This window comes from Dicentrarchus labrax, unplaced genomic scaffold, assembly GCF_905237075.1.
Source record: "Dicentrarchus labrax unplaced genomic scaffold, dlabrax2021, whole genome shotgun sequence".
Classification (NCBI taxonomy): domain Eukaryota; kingdom Metazoa; phylum Chordata; class Actinopteri; family Moronidae; genus Dicentrarchus; species Dicentrarchus labrax.
In genome coordinates, this window is record NW_026136719.1 from 28,157,649 (window position 1) to 28,176,643 (window position 18,995).

General features: G+C 38.3%; 1 protein-coding gene across 3 annotated transcripts in view; it reads right to left on the reverse strand.

The window, feature by feature from the left end:
- Positions 1–8,620: 8,620 nt before the first annotated feature.
- The window catches only part of ntrk3b (neurotrophic tyrosine kinase, receptor, type 3b), a 173,967-nt gene continuing 163,592 nt past the window's right edge, over positions 8,621–18,995 (reverse strand). For all 3 annotated transcript variants that reach the window (XM_051379933.1, XM_051379932.1, XM_051379930.1), the window contains 2 exons: positions 15,552–15,710; positions 8,621–11,997 (listed from right to left, as the gene is read on the reverse strand). In XM_051379933.1, coding sequence (XP_051235893.1) covers positions 11,812–11,997; positions 15,552–15,710 — 345 coding nt within the window. In that variant the 3' untranslated portion in view covers positions 8,621–11,811. The remainder of the gene's footprint in view (positions 11,998–15,551; positions 15,711–18,995) is intronic.

Consider the following 18,995-nt stretch of genomic DNA (forward strand, 5'->3'; position numbering starts at 1 on the left):
TTAATAATATTAGCAATTTTCATCACATTGTCACATTGGTAATCCTTCAAATGTCCCATATAACATGTTGCTGGAATTTGTGTTTGTGGTCTATGGCAGCAGGTGTCAAGTCTTTCACTGTGCCCCCACCCATTTCAATGGGACATTCTGAGCTTCAGTAAATATTTATAGTGCAACATGAAAAACGTTAATATCAAAGGATTTGGTCTCTCCTATGATTATTGTTGTCCGTCTTACTTCTGTTTGGGGGATAATGATGATTAAGTTCCAGTAATTTGGGGGTTTTGGCAGATTTAGACAGACTGGGACATGTATGTATTTATGATAATGTATTTTTTAGAGTAGGCATACTTTTATTGCAAACAACATACACATGTCATCTACCAATACTGTTCTTTAATCTTTATTCTGGATAAATGAGTCAGACGCTATCAGACTGGAAATTGAAGTTGCCCCTCTGCAGGATGAATAAAAAACAGGTGTGACAAAAGTAGCAGTTGGATAAATCATCCACAAAACAAGGAAGTACTTAGTTTTTCTAGCATATAACGCTCATCTTATTAATGCTTCAGTTAGTCCTGCAAGCAAATTACCATGTTACTCTCAAAACAATTTATCATGTTAAATATCACCGATGATAGAAATTGGCCCAGCATGTCCAACTTACCTTATTGCATCATTTTGATAACAGGTAGAATGGTTGTTATTCTTTACTGGTTACAGCTGTGTTTACCCATTTACGACAAGTCAAAATGTCTGCAGCCCATTATCGTCTTCAGTTGTAGCCCAGGATATAGGCCTAGATACAGAGATAATTCATTAAATAAATAAATTAGTAAGGCTTCACTCAAAGCTATGTTATTCCACAGATCTTTTTTTATTTTTTTACCACCTATAAATGTCATTTGTATAGACACAAAAGTAATAAATTAAGTGAAGTGTTTAGATCATCAGCCTACATACAAATTAATACAAAGTAGCCTTGAACAATGAATGGCGCACAAACAGTTATTGTTTTGTTTGTGTGTGTGTTTTGTTGTAAGAATCAGACATTCAAAAAGCAGTAGAATTAAACCTCCCGTCTGTTACATAGACTACCCAGAGAAATTTTTTTTAAAACCTTCAGCTACAAAAACTTCCAAAGGCTTCAGTGCCAACTAACCAATTAAGTAACTGACTCGAGATTCAGAAAACATTTTGTAAACGGTCAACAAAAAAGATTCAGTTAAGGCTTCTCTGCCAACAAACCAATATATATATATATATATATATATATATATATACTTTTTTTTTTCATGCAAACATGAATTTTATGTGCTTAAAGTATAAAATATGACTTAATAAACAGCTTAAGAAATTTCCATGGAATGTTTTTGTCACAGTTGTGGTAAATATAGAAGCTGTCTCCCTATGTGCCTGCTTCAGGGGCCCACTCTTTGCAGAACATGCGGTCCATAACAACTGGCCTAGAGGAGATGAAGTACTCACCACAAACCATCCACTCTGATTCTTCACCTGCATGAAGAAGACCACTTCCTGCTTGGTAGACTTGGCAGTTTTTTCCTGTGCAGGTAGCTTTCTTTTTGCTTTTGCCAACCACCTTGCCTCTTCCTCCTCCAAGGCTTGCTTCACGGAGGTGTCAGGGAAGATGGCAGTTGATCTTCTCCTCATGTTGAGCCTCAGCAGTGGAGTAGAAAGGACTGGCTAAGATGAGTGATGAGGTTGGTGCTGACTCGTCCGGGGGAGGCGGTGCTGCTTCCACATTGGTTGGTTATTTTGCCAGGAACTGTGACAGTGGTCTTGTCCAAACTGGAAGCAGTGGAGGTCTAGGACTTTGAACAGGTTTGAGAGGAAGTTTGCCACATTAGTGGGATTGAAGCTTGTCCCCATTGAAAGGCTGGTGGCCTGAGGATGACGAATGGAAAGCTATGGATTCTGCTTTAGGAAGCTGGTAAACCAGTCCTTCCCAGTCATCTAGCAGGTAAACCTGAGGACATAAAAGGGCCACAATGAATTATTAAAGTCCCCCTCCACTGAAAAATATGTTTTTCTTCTTGTTCCTACAGTGTGCCGTTTGAATGCTGAATGCGCAGAGTCTGACACTAGAAGGATGTTTTTTACATTTATCTGCTCAAAGTGGAAAGTTTCTCTGTGCTCATTGAAAATCTAATTTTATGGGGAGCATGATTTGTGACAACACAAATAGTTTGGAAGTCAGTCACACTTGAAGCCACCAGTGCACATCCACAGAGAATGGACTTTACAGTGAAAGAGGAGACATCTTGTGTCCAGCAGGAAATAAAAATTAACAACATTTGCATATTCAGAGATTGTGGAATTTTTAATAAGGTAGGAGAAGTAGATCTAGTCTCTTAAAGGATGAGGAAATTATACTTTTTTTTGTAGAGAAAACATATCAGAGAAACATTATTGATCTTAAATATTTTAACCAATTAACTATAATATCTATATTATATTTTAACTGTTCATGAATTTGCCAACATTTTAACCCATGATCTGTTTGTATTTATTTATCTTTTAGGTGCCAAGACTTTGTTTGGAAGGCCCATTATTCAGACATCCCAATATGCCAAAAAATTAAACAACCTGTTATTACAAAACAAAAGGCCATTGCTTGAAGGCCTGTTGTTCCGCAAATATACACTCTGATATCACCAACTTAAATATGTAACGCCTCAGAGACTTTAAGCTCCCTCTCAAGGTGCTCAGGAACTTTTACACCTGCACCATCGATAGCATCTTGTGTGGGAGCATCACCACCTGGATGGGAAACTGTACCAGGCAGGACTTCATTGCCCTCAAAAGGGTGGTCCGTTCTGCAGAGCGGACCATCAGAACCCCTCTCCCCAACCTGCAGGACATTTACACCAAACGTTGCAGGTTAAGGGCCAAGAAGATCCTCGAACAGCCCAGTCACCCCGGACACACTCTCTTCTCTCTACTGCCATCAGGTTGGCGTTTCCGATGCCTGAGGACAAAGACTGAGAGAAAAGAGGAGTTTCTATCCACATGCCATCCGCCTGCTCAACTCTGAGCCTTAACCAGAGTTAAATACCTCTGCACCACTGCACTTTACTCACATAGCTGCTTTCAATACTGTAAATGTGTGTATATATACGAGCTACCCCCCTCTAAGTTTACACTTGGAGTTTACAGTCTGTATATTTTATATTAGTCTATATTTTATTTTATTTTTATCAGTTTTATATTTACACTTATATTGTTTACCTTGTGTGTTATGTGCAATTACTACTGTTTTACTGTAGTATTTTTGTTACTACTGGCTGCAAGGACAAAGAATACATTTCACTGTGCATTGTAGTATGTATAACTGTGCATGTGACAAATAATCTTATCTTATCTTAATTGTAACCTAAACCGTGATCTTTTCCTAAACCTAACCAAGTAGTTTTGATGCCTAAAGCTGACGAAATTGTGCCCACATTGTACCAATGTTAACCACGTGATTATTGATGACAGCTATGACAGTGAAGGTCACCTGACTTTGTCCTTTCCTGCACGGTCAAATCTTTTAAATGATCATTTATGAATTTGCCAAGACCTAATTATCTTAATGTATTAATTATTTATGCATTTTAGATATAATTAAAAAAGATAGTTGATTATTGAGTCTCATCCCCAGGTGCCCAGTGCATGTGTATTTGATGTCACAACAATCTAGTCTTTATACAGTGGATATAAAAAGTATACACACCCCTGTTAAAATGCCAGGTTTTTGTGATGTAAAAAAATGAGACAAAGATTAAATTCCACCTTTAATGTAACCTCTAAAGGGAACAATTCAATTGAAAAACAAACTGAAATTTTTTAGGTGGAAACAGACTTACAATAAGCTGGTTGCATAAGTGTGCACACCCTCTAATAACTGGGGATATGGCTGTGTTCAGAATTGACCAATCACATTCAAACTCATGTTAAATAGTAGTCAGTACACACCTGCCATCATTTAAATTGACTCTGATAAATCCCAAATAAAGTTCAGCTGTTCCAGTAGGACCTTCCTGACATTTTCTCAGTTGCATCTCAGAGCAAAAGCCACGGTCCACAGAGAGCTTCCAAAGCATCAGAGGGCTCTCATTGTTAAAAGGTATCAGTCAGGAGAGGGGTACAAAATAATTTCCAAGGCATTAGTTATACCATGGAACACAGTCAGACAGTCATCAACAGGTGGAGAAAATATGGCAGACAGTGACCTTACCAAGAACTGGACGCCCCTCCAAAATTGATGAGAAGATGAGAAGATAACTGGTCAGCAACATTAAAGGAGCTGCAGGAATTTCTGCCAAGTACTGGCTGTGTACTACATGTGACAACAATCTCCCATATACTTCATACGTTTGGGCTATGGGGTAGGGTGGCAAGACGGACATCCAAGCCCGGCTAAATTTAGCAAAAAAATACATGAAGTCTCCCAAAAGCATGTGGGAAAATGTGTTATGGTCTGATGACACTAAGGTTGAACCTTTTGGCCATAATTCCAAAAGGTATGTTTGGCGCAAAAACAACACTGTACATCATCCAAAGAACACCATACCCACAGTGAAGCATGGTGGTGGCAGCATCATGCTTTGGGGCTGTTTTTCTTCAGCTGGAACCGGGGCCTTAATCAAGCTGGAAGGAATTATGAACAGTTCCAAATATCAGTCAATTTTGGCATAAAACATTCAGGCTTCCGTTAGAAAACTGAAGATGAAGAGGAATTTCACCTTTCAGCTCAACAACGACCCAAAGCATACATCCAAATCAACAAAAGCATGGCTTCACCAGAAGAAATAAATGTAATGAAATTAAAAGGTGCTTCAACAAAGTATTAGTTTAAGGGTGTGCACACTTATGCAACCAGGTTATTGTAAGTTTTTTATTTTTTATTTTTCCCCCTAAAATATTTCAGTTTGTTTTTTCAATTGAATTGAAATGAATTTTAATTGAAGGTGGAATCCTTGTAAAATTGTTTTACATCACAAAAACCTGGCATTTTATTAGAGGTGTGTAGACTTTTTATATCCACTGTATGTTTTTTGGCTCTGATTGGTTGTTTTTGTTCAGGCCCGGTGGAGTCTTGCAAATACCATTAGAAGCACTAGAACGAGCCAGAGGAACCTTATATTCACAGATTATCTGTCTCATGTTTTACTGTCAGGATATAGTGAAAATGTCAGCAAGTATGACAAAAGGTTATTTTTATAAACGTTACCTACTGCAGCTTTGATTAACATGTAACTTATCAATTTATGAATTTAGGTTAATTTATGAATGATTACTTTGTCACTGAATTCTGAAGCAAAGAAACTGATTTCATATTTGGTATTGTTAGTTAGCCCTGTGATCTGGTGCATGCGCAATGCTGACCCTGTTTTTTTTCCACACACACCATAAGCCTTAGCAATAAAATCTGGCATGCTCTAACATGAACAATTAACTGAGCTTACCTCACAAGGACTCGGTAGATATCTGCAGGCTTCAGCAGATAATCTCTGAGCCTATACCCTGTTGCTCCACAGACAACACCAAATTGTGAGCGCTGTAACTTCGAACATGTGCAGCGCTTTCCTCCTTTTTCCTCTTTACATATCTGTATAGGGTGGTGGTGCATACTTAATGAGCCGTAGCTGCACCGCTTATGGACTGTCCTTGATATGCTTCTGCGTACACAGCTGGACTGGTGAGACCTCGGCTGGTCTTCCTCACTGGATTACTTTCATATTGAAGGAAACACATCGATTAAAGCTATAATAAATTTCACCATGACTGAATATTGAGATTATATTTTCAGTCGTATATCTAAATGCATAAAATAATGTTTGATTGTGGATTCACCAAAAGGTCTTAATTGCAAGTACATGTGACACATGGGTCAATCTTAAAACAAAAAAACTTGTGAACAAAACAGTACTGACACTGAATGATAATACAACAATGAATAAATTATGTAAAAACTTTGAAATAACTAAATCATGTTTCTCTTACATGTGATGTTATTAGTTGTAAGACTTTTTTTCTTAATCTGGTAAATTAAAATGCAATCTGCTATTTTTTGATGAATGCATCTGCTGTTTGGAACACAAATTAGCCTTTATGACTCTCAGTTGGTTATCTAATGTTGAATATTTGAAAACTAAAATAATTAAGTACTGATTGTCAGAGCTGTTGAGCTGCTGCAGCAATTAGCACTGAAGGAACTTTATGTAACTGTATTTACATGACTTTTAGTTCGAATGCTTGACCCTGATGTGTTTACATGTTGTTTACCCTCTCAGGCTGACAATACAGGCTGCCTTCTGAACACTGAAACTTGAAACCTGACATTCCAGACTAAACCACAAAAATGAGCATGCACACACACACACACACACACACACAAACCTAAACACACCAAAGACTGTGTAATTGTAAATCAATAAACAATTAAGGTACAACCATCATAACACACTGCTTGCTGACCTCAAATCCCTCGGCGCTGACTGTGTCTCCATTTACCCGTTGTTTGTATGAGGGCAGCTAGAACAATAATGGGATGGCTGTCGGCTAATATGTGGACACTCGCCAATGAAGCACGTAGCAACGATAAAGCTTCAATGGCTTGTGTTGCTTTTTGTGCGTCGTCAGACTGTGAAGTTACATTTCACTGTGATGGATATCGCAAGCAATTTCAAGATCATTACACAATATATTGTATGTTTCTACATGAAGGTGTGATTTCATATGGCGTAACTGGGTTGTGGGGCATTCTGGTACCAAATGGCACAGACTATTTTACCACAATGTCCCTGGTTCGAATCCAGCTGGGAATACCACCTCTGATGCATGTTATACCCCTCTCCCTCTAGTATCTGTCTCCATACTATCAGCATTCCAATAAAAGTTAACATGTTTAAATAACTAATCCAGCAACATGTTCTTTCCCCTCCAGAATGACATAATGTGCCTCTGAGCAAGGCACTTAATCTGCAGTTGTTCCATTGCTAGCTAGTTAATTAATTACACAAGGCCTGATCTTATGTTCTCTGGATACATTTTACTATTAGTGTTAGATTTGAGAGGAAATCTTCCGGCAGATCAGATGTGAGGAGCAGCTGTTTTTTTTCTACTTCCAATTTGAGGAGCAGGTTATTTCATAAAGACCACTGCATTGGTGAGGCAGGGGTGGCTTAATAATGGCCTCTGGCAATAAAAAAAGAAGAAAAGAAAGAAATAAAAGAACATAAAATGCTAGTTTACACAGCAGAGGTTATCCTGGTTCGACCTTTGCTGCAGCACATTCTAACCTCATCTGGCATTGCACCAAGTTGGCCAATCAAATATATGAAAGTGCACATTTTCTGGAAGATTATCTTGTAGCATGTACAAAGTGAGTGTGGCGATACAGGGGATCAAATTATTGTTGGTGTGATAACTTCCAAGCATGGTAAAATCCTCTCTCTAAGAAGTAAATAATGCCAGTCCGTTGTCATACCCAGGTTGTCAAATACCGACGTCTCACACTGACACACTGGGTCCTCTTAAATGTCTGTACAAGACGCAGCAGACTTCAATGTAAACCCATTCGCGTCAGGTGACGTATTATTAGTAGTGGGAAAAGTCCAAATCTGGAGGTGGTAGCATGGATGAGCGGCTCGAACAATAACCGGACTGAGACAGAGGAGACCAGGGTTTGTGTCCCATGTGAAACCCAAAGTATAGTTATTTTAAGTTTGAAGTTAAATTGCATGCAACACCTGATTTATGTAATATAGTTATTTTAAAGGTCCAGTGTGTAACATTTAGGAGGATCTATTAGCAGAAATGAAATATAATATTCATAAGTATATTTTCATTTGTGTATTATCACCTAAAAATAAGAATCGTTGTGTTTTCGTTACCTTAGACTGAGCCATCCTCTTAGTTCGCCAAGTTGAACGGCTGTGTTTCTACAGTAGCCCAGAATGGACTAATCAAACACTGGTTCATGTTTTTCACAGCCATGTTGACGAGGGGTATTCGGTTGGTTTCTAACTACAAACTCACTGCTAGATGCGACTAAATCCTACACACCTTTAACTGTATTATTAATTTTACTTGATAAACAGACATGGGGGAAGTACTTTTATCCACCCCATAGTGTCTGGTCTAGTATGCCTTTGAGGCTGCATATCCTACCTTTTGGTGAATCAGAAAAAGTTGTGCTGCATTAGTTACTAGAAGTTCCTGTTGTAAGCTGCACATACAAACATGAACTGGATTACTTTTCACCCCAAAATCTGGATGTTTATCCATAATGGAGTTCCGAGATACCGTCATCAGTGGACACCTACTGATCGGGCTACAGACACAAAAACGAGATACTCTTTCACACATATTAAGGTAGAAAAACACTAAATCCATGAGCCTCACAGCTGCTGATCTGCAGCCAGTCCTGACCTCTGACCTATGAGAAACAACATGTTTCTATCACTTCAGAAGAAGATAGAAGAACAGCAGATAACACAGAACGCAGACTGAATGCATGCTGTTGAGCTTTCTAAGAGATTTAGATGAAGACAAGATTTTGTCAAATTTACACATCTTTATAAGACAAGACAAAATGGAAAAGGAGATCGTCTGATTGTTTGAAGACATTTTCTTAAGAGAGTCACATTAATACAAAGATCTATCATGGAATACCAGTATTTTATATACTGCAGTTGTTATACCACATTTTTATATTCTGTAACATGTGTACATGGTAATATGCCAACTTTGCTTCAAAAAGTGTTCAGTTAGTTCATCCAAGAAAAGAAAGAAAGAAAGAAAACTTTATAAACAATATTCAACTCACCATGAAAGGATTACAATACCCTGCAAATGCTCACGGTCTGTGTCATAATGTCTTTAAGCGTTTATCTTTACCACAAGAGAATACACAAAAAACTCAATGCTTTGGGTAACTCGTTGGATTTGATCCTGCCTTTCATATAAAATACTTGAAATAACTGAATGCTCATTAATGATTTACATAGTCCCAAGGGGAACAGAGACAACACTGTGATACTGTGAGAATTCATGTCAAGATAATAAGGAAGAGATGTGAAGAGTTCCGATCCAAAATGCTGTATATCCAAATACAACATAACATAAAATCGTTGCCTGAGGTTTGTCATTCAGTGTCTGAGAAATTTACAGGATCCACTCAGTAAAATTAACTCATTTTGTGAACTGAGCACTTAACTATGAACGATTCTTTAAAAGTAACATCATTTGGTTTTAGTTTTTTTCTTTCTGCTGTTGAGCTTTTTTTGGGGGGGAGGGTCATGTATTTCTGTGACATTTTGGAACAAAACTCTTCATGTTTTCCAGCTCATTAAATACTGCAATTATTAAAAATATGGAATGCATAATACCACACACTTAGCTGATCCACTTGAGTGATTGTTATTTTTGATGCACCGTTAACACAAGTATCTACCTGCTTCAGTGGCTCCTCTCTGGTCATAACAGAAGAGGTTTTTTATCAAAGCAACAGATGGGTATGAAACCTCATCATTGCTAAACATGCAAAGGCCACGAGTGCGAGGAAGCAAAGAGTGAGTCATGTACAGCTGATGAAAAAGAAATCAGAATAATAAAACAGGAAGGTCTTTATTTTGTTGTTCTTAAGGAAATGCGAGGGAAGAAGCCATCCTGTTGTTTCTTTTTCTCTGCTTGTGAAGGATCCTTGTGGTATTTAACCTAAAATGTTTTCAATCAACAGTTTAACATTCTGGGAAATATGCTTGGGAAATCAGATTTCTTGCAGAAAGAGAACATTGGTACCACTCTCGTATCTGTACAGTTAATTTGAAGCTACTTCCAGCTAGTAAGCTGGTTAGCTCATCTTAGCATAAAGACTGGCAACAGGGGGAAACAGCTAGCACACTTCAGGGACTCACTGAACCCCTACTGACTCGTTTATATATTAAAAAATGTTGCGTTAAAAGTAAATTAAAAAATGTGTACACATTAAAAGATTTCAAATAGAGCCATCAGAAAGTAGCGCAAGGAAATGATGCTAGCCAGAACCTAAGTCCGTTCACTGAGACATTAGCCTCCACTACAGCATTTGCTATTAGAAGTTGAAACGTTTGTGATTTTAACAAAGTTAAATGCAATGATTTTGAATTTATTAGCATACAAAAAACTACAGCTCCCATTAAAATTGAACCAGCACAGCAACGACAGTACTGACTTCTTCTTAACTTAGCTTCGTGCTCATCCTTAACATTCACCAACACCTTCTTCTAAAGTCATTTTTATATCACACCACCCGTCAACATGTCTCCTCCTGTTACTTGCATGACCCTCCCTAAAATGCAAAATGAGAATGCCACTTGCAGACACTTCCACAAATTAAAAGCAAACTGCAGCTCCAGCCTGATGCGTGAGAGAGATCTGACCTAAAGTGTGGAACACATTACAAACTGTTGAGGAAGGCTTTGTTCAAAGGCTGGTGCCTTTAAACCCCCCCCCCCCTCCAGTCTTCATGCTAAGCTAAGCTAAACTTCATATTAAGCTGACAGTTATATTGATCTATCGAACTCTCAGCAAAAAAACATTTTTTTTGACAAACTATTCCTTTAAGTTACAGATTTTTTTTTAACTGTGTGTAATAACTTTATGCTTCCAGTTACAAAAAATGTTTTCTTCAGATTTGGAAAAGCAGTTTCACACCAAAAAGCCTGAAAATTACAATTTCTCAAAGCGTGTGTATGTGTTTGGAGGTGTGGTGTAAGATACTATTTAGCAACGCATTATTCTTGCCATAAAAAGCAAATGAACTGGAAAGTGAATTTGAGGTCTCATCACCTCTTTGGAAAAGTGTCGTGTTGATGGCTCTGAGTCGTCCCCCGTTCTCCAGAGTCTCTGTGATTCAGTGTTGGAGGACTTTCCGAACTGTCATTCACCTTCACCACATAAGACAACTTACCAGCACTGACACGGGTAATTCCCAAGAGAAATCCCCTCTAGATTAGGATGAAAACAAATATCATAGCTCTATACTTTAGCCACCCAGATCACAGTCAGAAAAGGAACCAAAATAACACCCAAAAAAATAAGTTAACATAATTTTGACACATAGAATTTTACAATATGTACATTATTTTTAAATTAAAATAGATTTGTCGGTTGTCTGATTGGGTAGGTCCTCTACAGAGCGCTCCCTTTTTATCAACCATCCAGTGTTATTCCACAGAAGCAGAGTTCCCATTAAAAGCTCAAAGCCAGCCTATCAGAGTGCAAGTAAGGCTACCATCGTCAAGTCCCTGCCAATAGTTTGTGGGTGACGTCTTCGGACAGGGCCGAGCCCTTAGCAATACACATGGCAGACCCTTCAACACCCTGACAAAAAGAAATAAATATAAAATATATGTAATATTTCTATATATATTCATAAAACCAAACCCAGGATAGATTTTAACTCTGATGTGTTCTCTCTATCATATAATCAAACTGTGGCCATTTTCCTATTGCCAGTCTACTTTACTTCCCTTTTCGTCTCCATTTTTGCAGTTTTTCAAGGAAATAAAAAGTCTTCTTCAAACCTGTACATCTTATACGCAAGTAAACAAAATGTAAAAGTGCGTGTTTTTTTGAATACGTTTTATCCACTATATCCAAAAGTGTTGCAGGCACTTAAGTCCTTCCCAAACATTGTAGGTGTTTTTCGACAGTGGAGCAGGTTGGTTTGGTTATTCCTGGATTCGTGTGGGTCGGTCTGTCTGTATGTCTCTGTCGATCTATCTGTCTGGCGAGGAACGGGCCACCACCGGGACGCTGCTAGCCCAGGATGTCCAGGTAGACCGGCGTGGCTTTTCCCATGGCGAACAGGACCTTCTGAATGTCCTTAATGTTTAGTCGCTGCTGTGGTTCCCTCTGCCAGCAGCCCAGCATGATGTCATACACCTCCTTAGGACAAATCCGTGGCCTCTCCAGAACCCGACCCTGGGTTATGCACTCAATAACCTGCAGAGGAGAGAGGGCAGTGGAGTGAGACAGATGATTTTCACTGACTGATTGCTTTGGTTTGTTCATAATGAGAAACCGGTGACACTGAGCAGGCTGTCCTTTGAGGTTTGAACTAATGAAACTGAGATGAAAGAAGTAAACAGTATGCATTCCGTCTTAAATTTGTCCAATATTGAAGGGGAAACAAGATTTTATGTTTTCTGTCCCACAGCACAAAATAACAATAATCCTGATTATTTGTGGGGGTTGAGGTTTGAGATGTTGCTAAAAGGGATTCTTTGTTGGACGTGGTCTAATTAGCCAGATGACTCATTGCTGTTGTGACAATTTGACTTTGTTATTTGTGTCAATTCCAGGCCAGTGTTGCTCGAGATAATGGATAGGGTTTGTAGGTAATGACTGCGGTTGCACGGAAAAACTGCAAATAAACAGTGTGGTTTTCTGCTTCTTTTACTTTTAGCACTGCCGCCACATACTCTTTCTTTACACTTCAAACTTAGGTACTGACGCCAGCTCAATGATTGTTCTTTTTTTACGTGGTTCAGTTATTAAGGCGTAGAATAATTACCAACACTGCTGAAGAGGAAAAATGGAAACTCTTCCCGTAAGACATATTATGGTGTCATGCAATTTCATGCTCTTGCAAGCTAGCAGCACAACAACACGGTGTCAGAACAAAGCATTTGATAATCTACTGCTATCTGAAGCCTAATTTTCTGGAAAGAATGTACGACAAACCTAATCTGTGTTTAAATAAATATGATTTCACTGAGGTGTCAACAACAGTAAAAAGTTGAAACAAAAAACAGAATATTAGAAGAAACCAGCTTCCACCTGTTGCGTGTGTTTAGCAAGATGAAGGCACTGCTTTCTCTCTGTTGTTATAATCTGTCACGTCACCAAAGGATGAGAGGCCTTGCAGACATACTACCTTGAGACTGAGGGGATAGAGCATCAGCTTCTGCAAACATTACAAACAACCAATAGTAAAGGCTGCAGTGGTCATGGCAACAGCACCCGGCCAAACAGCTGTGAGACAATATCCAAGTGATCCCGGGAGTAATCCTGAATGTCAGAGAATCAGGCTAATTTAAAGTCGTATCCTACGGGAACTTTTGATATATTCACAACCTGCCAAGTGACATGGTTGTGGTTATATATTATGGTGGCAATTTAATTTCCTGCACTTCCTATTAAAGAACTTACCAACCGACAATATTATAATGACATAATCTGACATTATCTACTATTTCCAGTCAGTCATCAAATTAAATCATGGCTTAGGGCTAAGGTTAACACACAGACACACATAACTGGGATTGAGGTGTGACGCAGAGATGGGCGGTCAAATGTGGCTGACTGGTTCTGCATTTTCTATTTTCTTTCAACTTAACTTTTATTAGAAATATATATTTCAGGTTTAAATAAATAGTAGCTAATGTAAAAAATCTGATAGCAACATATTATTGACATATTCTCAGACGCATACTATGATATGCGATTTGCAAGTGGGAGCCTCTGTGGTGCCATACTGACTCAAGTGACATCACTTGAGGCAACTTAACGGGTTTCACAAAGGAGTTCTCAATCACCTTTAGTTCTCATTAGACCTCTAGCCAAGTTGAGACTGATGTCACCAAACTGTATAGCACTAGTAAGAATTTTAACAGGCTCAATGGACTAGTTGCACAGCATACATTGTATCTTGTTAAAGCCAGAAAAACACAGGTGGGCTTCATAACAGTAACAATGGCTGGGTTCCATTAAGTGGTGGCATGACCTCCCCTAAGTGGAATGCAGCTATCATTAATACACCTGTGAGTTTCCTGCTATGACAAATGTCAACATATCTGCTGTGCCTCCAGTCCCTTGGGTGAGGGAGACGTTTGTCTACATTATCCTTAGAATAGGTCTAATAGGCAACAAGAGAAGAACTCCTGTGAGGGGGGGGGGCAATGGATTTAGTACAAAATATATGACCGCTTAAAATAGCAGCAAAGTTTGGATCCGGCCAGGATAATTGTTTTAAAAGCAGAGGCGCTTACTTGTACCTAATACAGAGCAAATAAAATGACTTTTTGTAATAGAAAAGGAGGAGTAAAAACAAAGAGTATTTTGTCACTATGTAGCACCAGTCCCCCAACCTAACAAGCAAATTGGACGGACAGAAAAGCAGCGGGAGTCTCAGCTGCAGGGAGGTGTAGCAGGCTGGATGTAGCTGCTACAAAGAGACCCAGGCAGGAGGGGCACTGATGAATAGAAACAGTTGGATACTAGTTCATCCCTCTGGTAGCAGTAGTATCTCTGCAAAATGTTAATATATAGTTTCCCCTTTTATTCAATATAAAGTAGCTTTCCTAAGATATACAAACCCAAGACCCCATGTGTTTTTTTATGGCTGCACCATTCCATCAAATGTCTTGTAAATCACTTTTTACACATTTCCTTCAAATTCATATACACATATTTGGTATCTTTGCAAACGTTTTGTGGGATGGAACAATGTTTGGCAGTTTATAATGTAAACTGGCCTGTTGGTGTGGCTTGTTTTTCTCTGTGATATTTGTTTAGCCTTTTTCTGACTAAAAGTAGAGGGAAGCGGTGCAGCCTGTAGATCCCAGTGGAGAATGAGGCCTGTTTGAAACTAGTTCCTACAGTATCCACAAGATAATTTATCAAAGTCACTAATATCCATTAAGTGTTGCTGTAATGTATCATTGCGTAATGTGTTACACAAATCTGAATAACTGAATAATAAGTACAATATTCCAATCTAACACTACCTGAGGACAAAATTACATTAGAGAAATGGATCATGGATTTTCACTTTTTTGGCTATGACATAATATGGAGCTCATCTCATTACACTGTCATAAGGTTTCGGCAGTGTAGTTTAATCAGCTGAGTGTTTCATTTAGAGTGTCTCAAAAATCTTTCTGCGCAAGATACAGTGAAATGTGGAAATCCCAATTTGTGTCAAGGCCGAGAGCATATTGATGTTTCAATTGAAATACTTGAAATGCCAGGTTATTCTTTTAGGTCAATTTAATTTTCTCAATATGCTCACTTTACAAGAGTAATCCTAATTGAATTTTATTGATTCAAAGCAGAGCCTCCAATGAAAAAACAAACCAATCATGGGTGTTATGTAATGCGGCATCTTGTCTGGTGGCAAAGCGGCATCAATTTATCACCTCGTTGGGCCAGTGCAAGTCTCGGAAAGAGAAAGAAACACCATGAGGCACTAGATCCAAAATGGCAGTGTTCATTAAAATTTGCTATTAGTAAGTTCATGCTTTCAACTAGTTGTTGATGCTCTGTAAGGAAAGGCAAACCTATTCAATTCCTACTTCTTTTCTCTTAAATATTAACTGCCATAAGTGCTACTGTTTGTTTTTTATATGTGTTATGTGTTTGTGTAAAACCAGACTTCCACATTTACCACTGGATAACCTGGAGCTATAATTTTCAATGTGTGCGCAGAGGCCTGCAATCCAGCTTTCTATACAGGATGTAATGTATGTTATCATAATGCTTCAGGCTCTTAGTACCTCGTTGTTACCCAGCTGAAACCAAGGCTGCTTCCCATAGGTAAAGATCTCCCACAAGATGACTCCGAAGCTCCAGACGTCGCTTTCCGTGGAGAATTTCCTGTACATGATGCTCTCTGGGGGCATCCAGCGGATAGGTAGCATGGTATGTCCTCCAACCTGAGGAGAAGAAAAAGAGAAGAGATCTTTATTACAAATGAAATGTTGTAGCTAAAACACAGATTAGAACATTCAGTCATCAACACAACTCCCAGGCGCCTGGGGATTAACTGTCCTTGCATGTAACTGATACGACGGGCTTAACATCTCATGAATGTCTGCAGTGCTGCTGGATGTTGACACTGATGCAATATGGGAAAATGCTGACTTATCTGCCACCTTCTCAGCATGTATTGAATCTCAGGATGTGAAATTCTTTAGGTTATGGTATTAAACCGCCCCTTTGTTCTTGATGAAAAATAGCAATCTGCAATCCCTTCCCTGCAGAAGTACTGGCATTAAGCAGAGGATCAGAGTCTCAAAGCATGGAATTGAATATGTTTTAATCAGTTTTTTAAATAAATCGGTTTCAACTGGGGGGGTAAAGAAACCTGCTGAATGGATCCTCATAGTAAAGAGGTTCATATGGCTTCTAGTGTAAATGCGAGTATTTAGATTCTACTTTATTTTGCCCTCCGCAGAGGAAACTACACGTCAACATGTAAACCTCCTGTATTCATAAGAAGGTTTGCATGGTGCAGGGTACCAGCTGAGGCAGGGGAGATATCAGCTGTAAGCTCTTTAATGTCTTCAAACCAGCAGAACATGAAATGAAGTCTCCCTTGCTATAAATCCTCAGAGGCTGGATATTAATCGATTAAACAATCATCCATTAATCATCCTTGCTCTCAGCTTCCATTAGCTGGCATTGTTTTAAAATCTATTTCCCATTCATGTCAGTGACTGTGCTTTAATCATGGCGGTGATGAGCTGGACAAGACTGATGTGGGAATGAGCGGCAAAGTATTGCAAGTTTCAGCTCAGAATCCTGGGGCAGTATTAATTGCAGTTATTATTGTGGAGCTCAGGAGTCAACGTACACTATTGACAGATAATGTTATTAACATGCTGCTGTGATTTGATGTGAAGCCTGCTGGAGCCTTTGTAGTTGCTACTGCACACTGAACTGCTGCTGGGATTGGTTTCTATCCATTTCAAGTGTTTGAAAGTATGACAGATTGTCTGGAAAGGAACTCAAAATCAAATCATTTGACAAAAAAAAAAAAAACAGCTTAGATCAGACCATTGACCATGAAATGTGGTTGAAAGGGTTTTTTTGGTCAAAGGAAAGGTTAACTCAAAATCAAGTTGCTTTCACTTTTCATACACAAGAACTTTGACGGTGGGTTCTTAAAAAACGTTACGTAAAATAAATGGAAATACTGAAATCTATGTGGTATTTACTACAGATTTGTGGTATTATGGTAAAAAGAAAAAGAAAAAAACAACCTGCAGCAAAAGTTAAAACTGTAATTATAAAGAACTGATAGGTTTGAATAAACACTTAATATACAGCTAATGAAACAAACTTCCACGCGAGGATCCATAATGTATTTCTGATTCTGATATGTTTGGCCAAAGTAGAACCTAATACACAGTAAGGTATAGATATAGTACAATACGCTAATTTTGTTATAGTGCATGTATGAATTCTGCCTGATGATGAAAACAAACAGAAAAAACATATATTTTTAAACACATTGCAATACTTATTGTATGGCATTTGTTGTATCACTTCCTTCCTTAGTGATTTTTGCTGTCATTTAGTTTTTGTTATCTGGTTCAGTTTTTGGCTTTTGCCGCCTATCTCACTGTTATCTTGACAAAAATGTCAAGATAACAGTGAGATCGACTTTTAAGCCCCTTTGAGGTTTTAATCTCCAAGTCAGTAGAAGTACTCCTGCAGCATATCAGAGACACATCTATCATCCATCCATCATCACAACCACCCATTCATCCATGCGTTCACTGATCCATCTAGCCGACCTTACACCATACATCCATCTAGCCCTCTGAGCTAATTTTCTGTGTGAAAGGACAAAACAAAATCAAATACACAGTCACACATATAGCATAAGCTCTGAAATCATCATTAGCACAACCTCTTGCTGTAGCTGCATTCACCCTCGCAAGGTTCCTCCGCTCTGTACCTCTGGGTTACAAAACAATCAGATTCCTTTAATCATAATAAGCTCTTCTCCAAACTCCATTTACCAGCTCCAACATCTGTGTGCCTTCAGCTGTGAGCATTGTGTGCCATTTTAAGTATTGGGGGGAAAAAATAAAAAAAATCAACTCACGTCTTACTAATTACCTCCTAGTTCCGTAGCGCGCTCATTGCAAATTTCCTTTGAAAGTCAAACACAATCTCTGCGTGTCAGCTTGACGCAGCAGATGAATCTTCTGGATGTTTTAAAGAAACATGAGATTTGTCAATCTGCCAAAAGGCTGCTCCTTCCTGGGCACTTATTCAAAACGTCCTCTAGTTTGTACACTTCATCAAATTTATTTGCTGAGTACGAGGCCTCTGTTTGTTTGCCTTTACTTGTCCTTCATCTATAACCTTCTCTGAAGGATACAATATGTAACAATTCCACATTAAAGAGTCTATAAACACTAGACCCAAATCTTTCCAACAATGTTCAAACCCAGAGAAATCTCTGATTTTATTCCAGTAATAGTGTGTTTTACTGGTTGTGCATGAGGTTGTCTGCCAGAAGCTGTCATAAACTGATTTTTAATCCAATTTTAAGACACATATTTATGATACACTTTTTAGCTCTTGTTAATTTTTTAACTATGTATTTCAAACAGATGAAGGATTTTTAAGGTGAAACTGCTTTATTACTTATATATTATATATGTTAATCACTGGGTCTGTTTGTTCCTGCTAAACAACTCCCATGATCCCACGCTACTTCACAATGTCATAAAAGTTCTTCTTTTTGTTATTGTTTTGATGTGGGAGAGATGCCCTAGTGGTAGAAATTACATATTGTACGTTGAAATCCTGAAGTGTATTGTAACAGCTATACCGACATCCATTACTACGTGTATGTATTAATCCTTTAATTGAACTATTAGCTACTTTGAAACAGGTGATTTATGAAACCATGTTGCACAATTAAAACCTAAAAAATTATTCAACTTGTGAAGACTTTCATTTCTCTAAAAGCACTCAACAGTGTTAACAGAAAGCCACTGTGGCATGACGAGCTATAGCCTAACATCCAAAACATTATTACAAACTTTTGGGGAAATGTAATTTCAAATCTTCCCACTTTTACATTAATATTAATTAGCAATTTCATAACGTGTCGGGTCTGAATCATATTCCATATTATAATATTATTCATATTTTTTTGTGTCAATTTCTTTTGCTGACATTATAGCTCTTGTCTATTT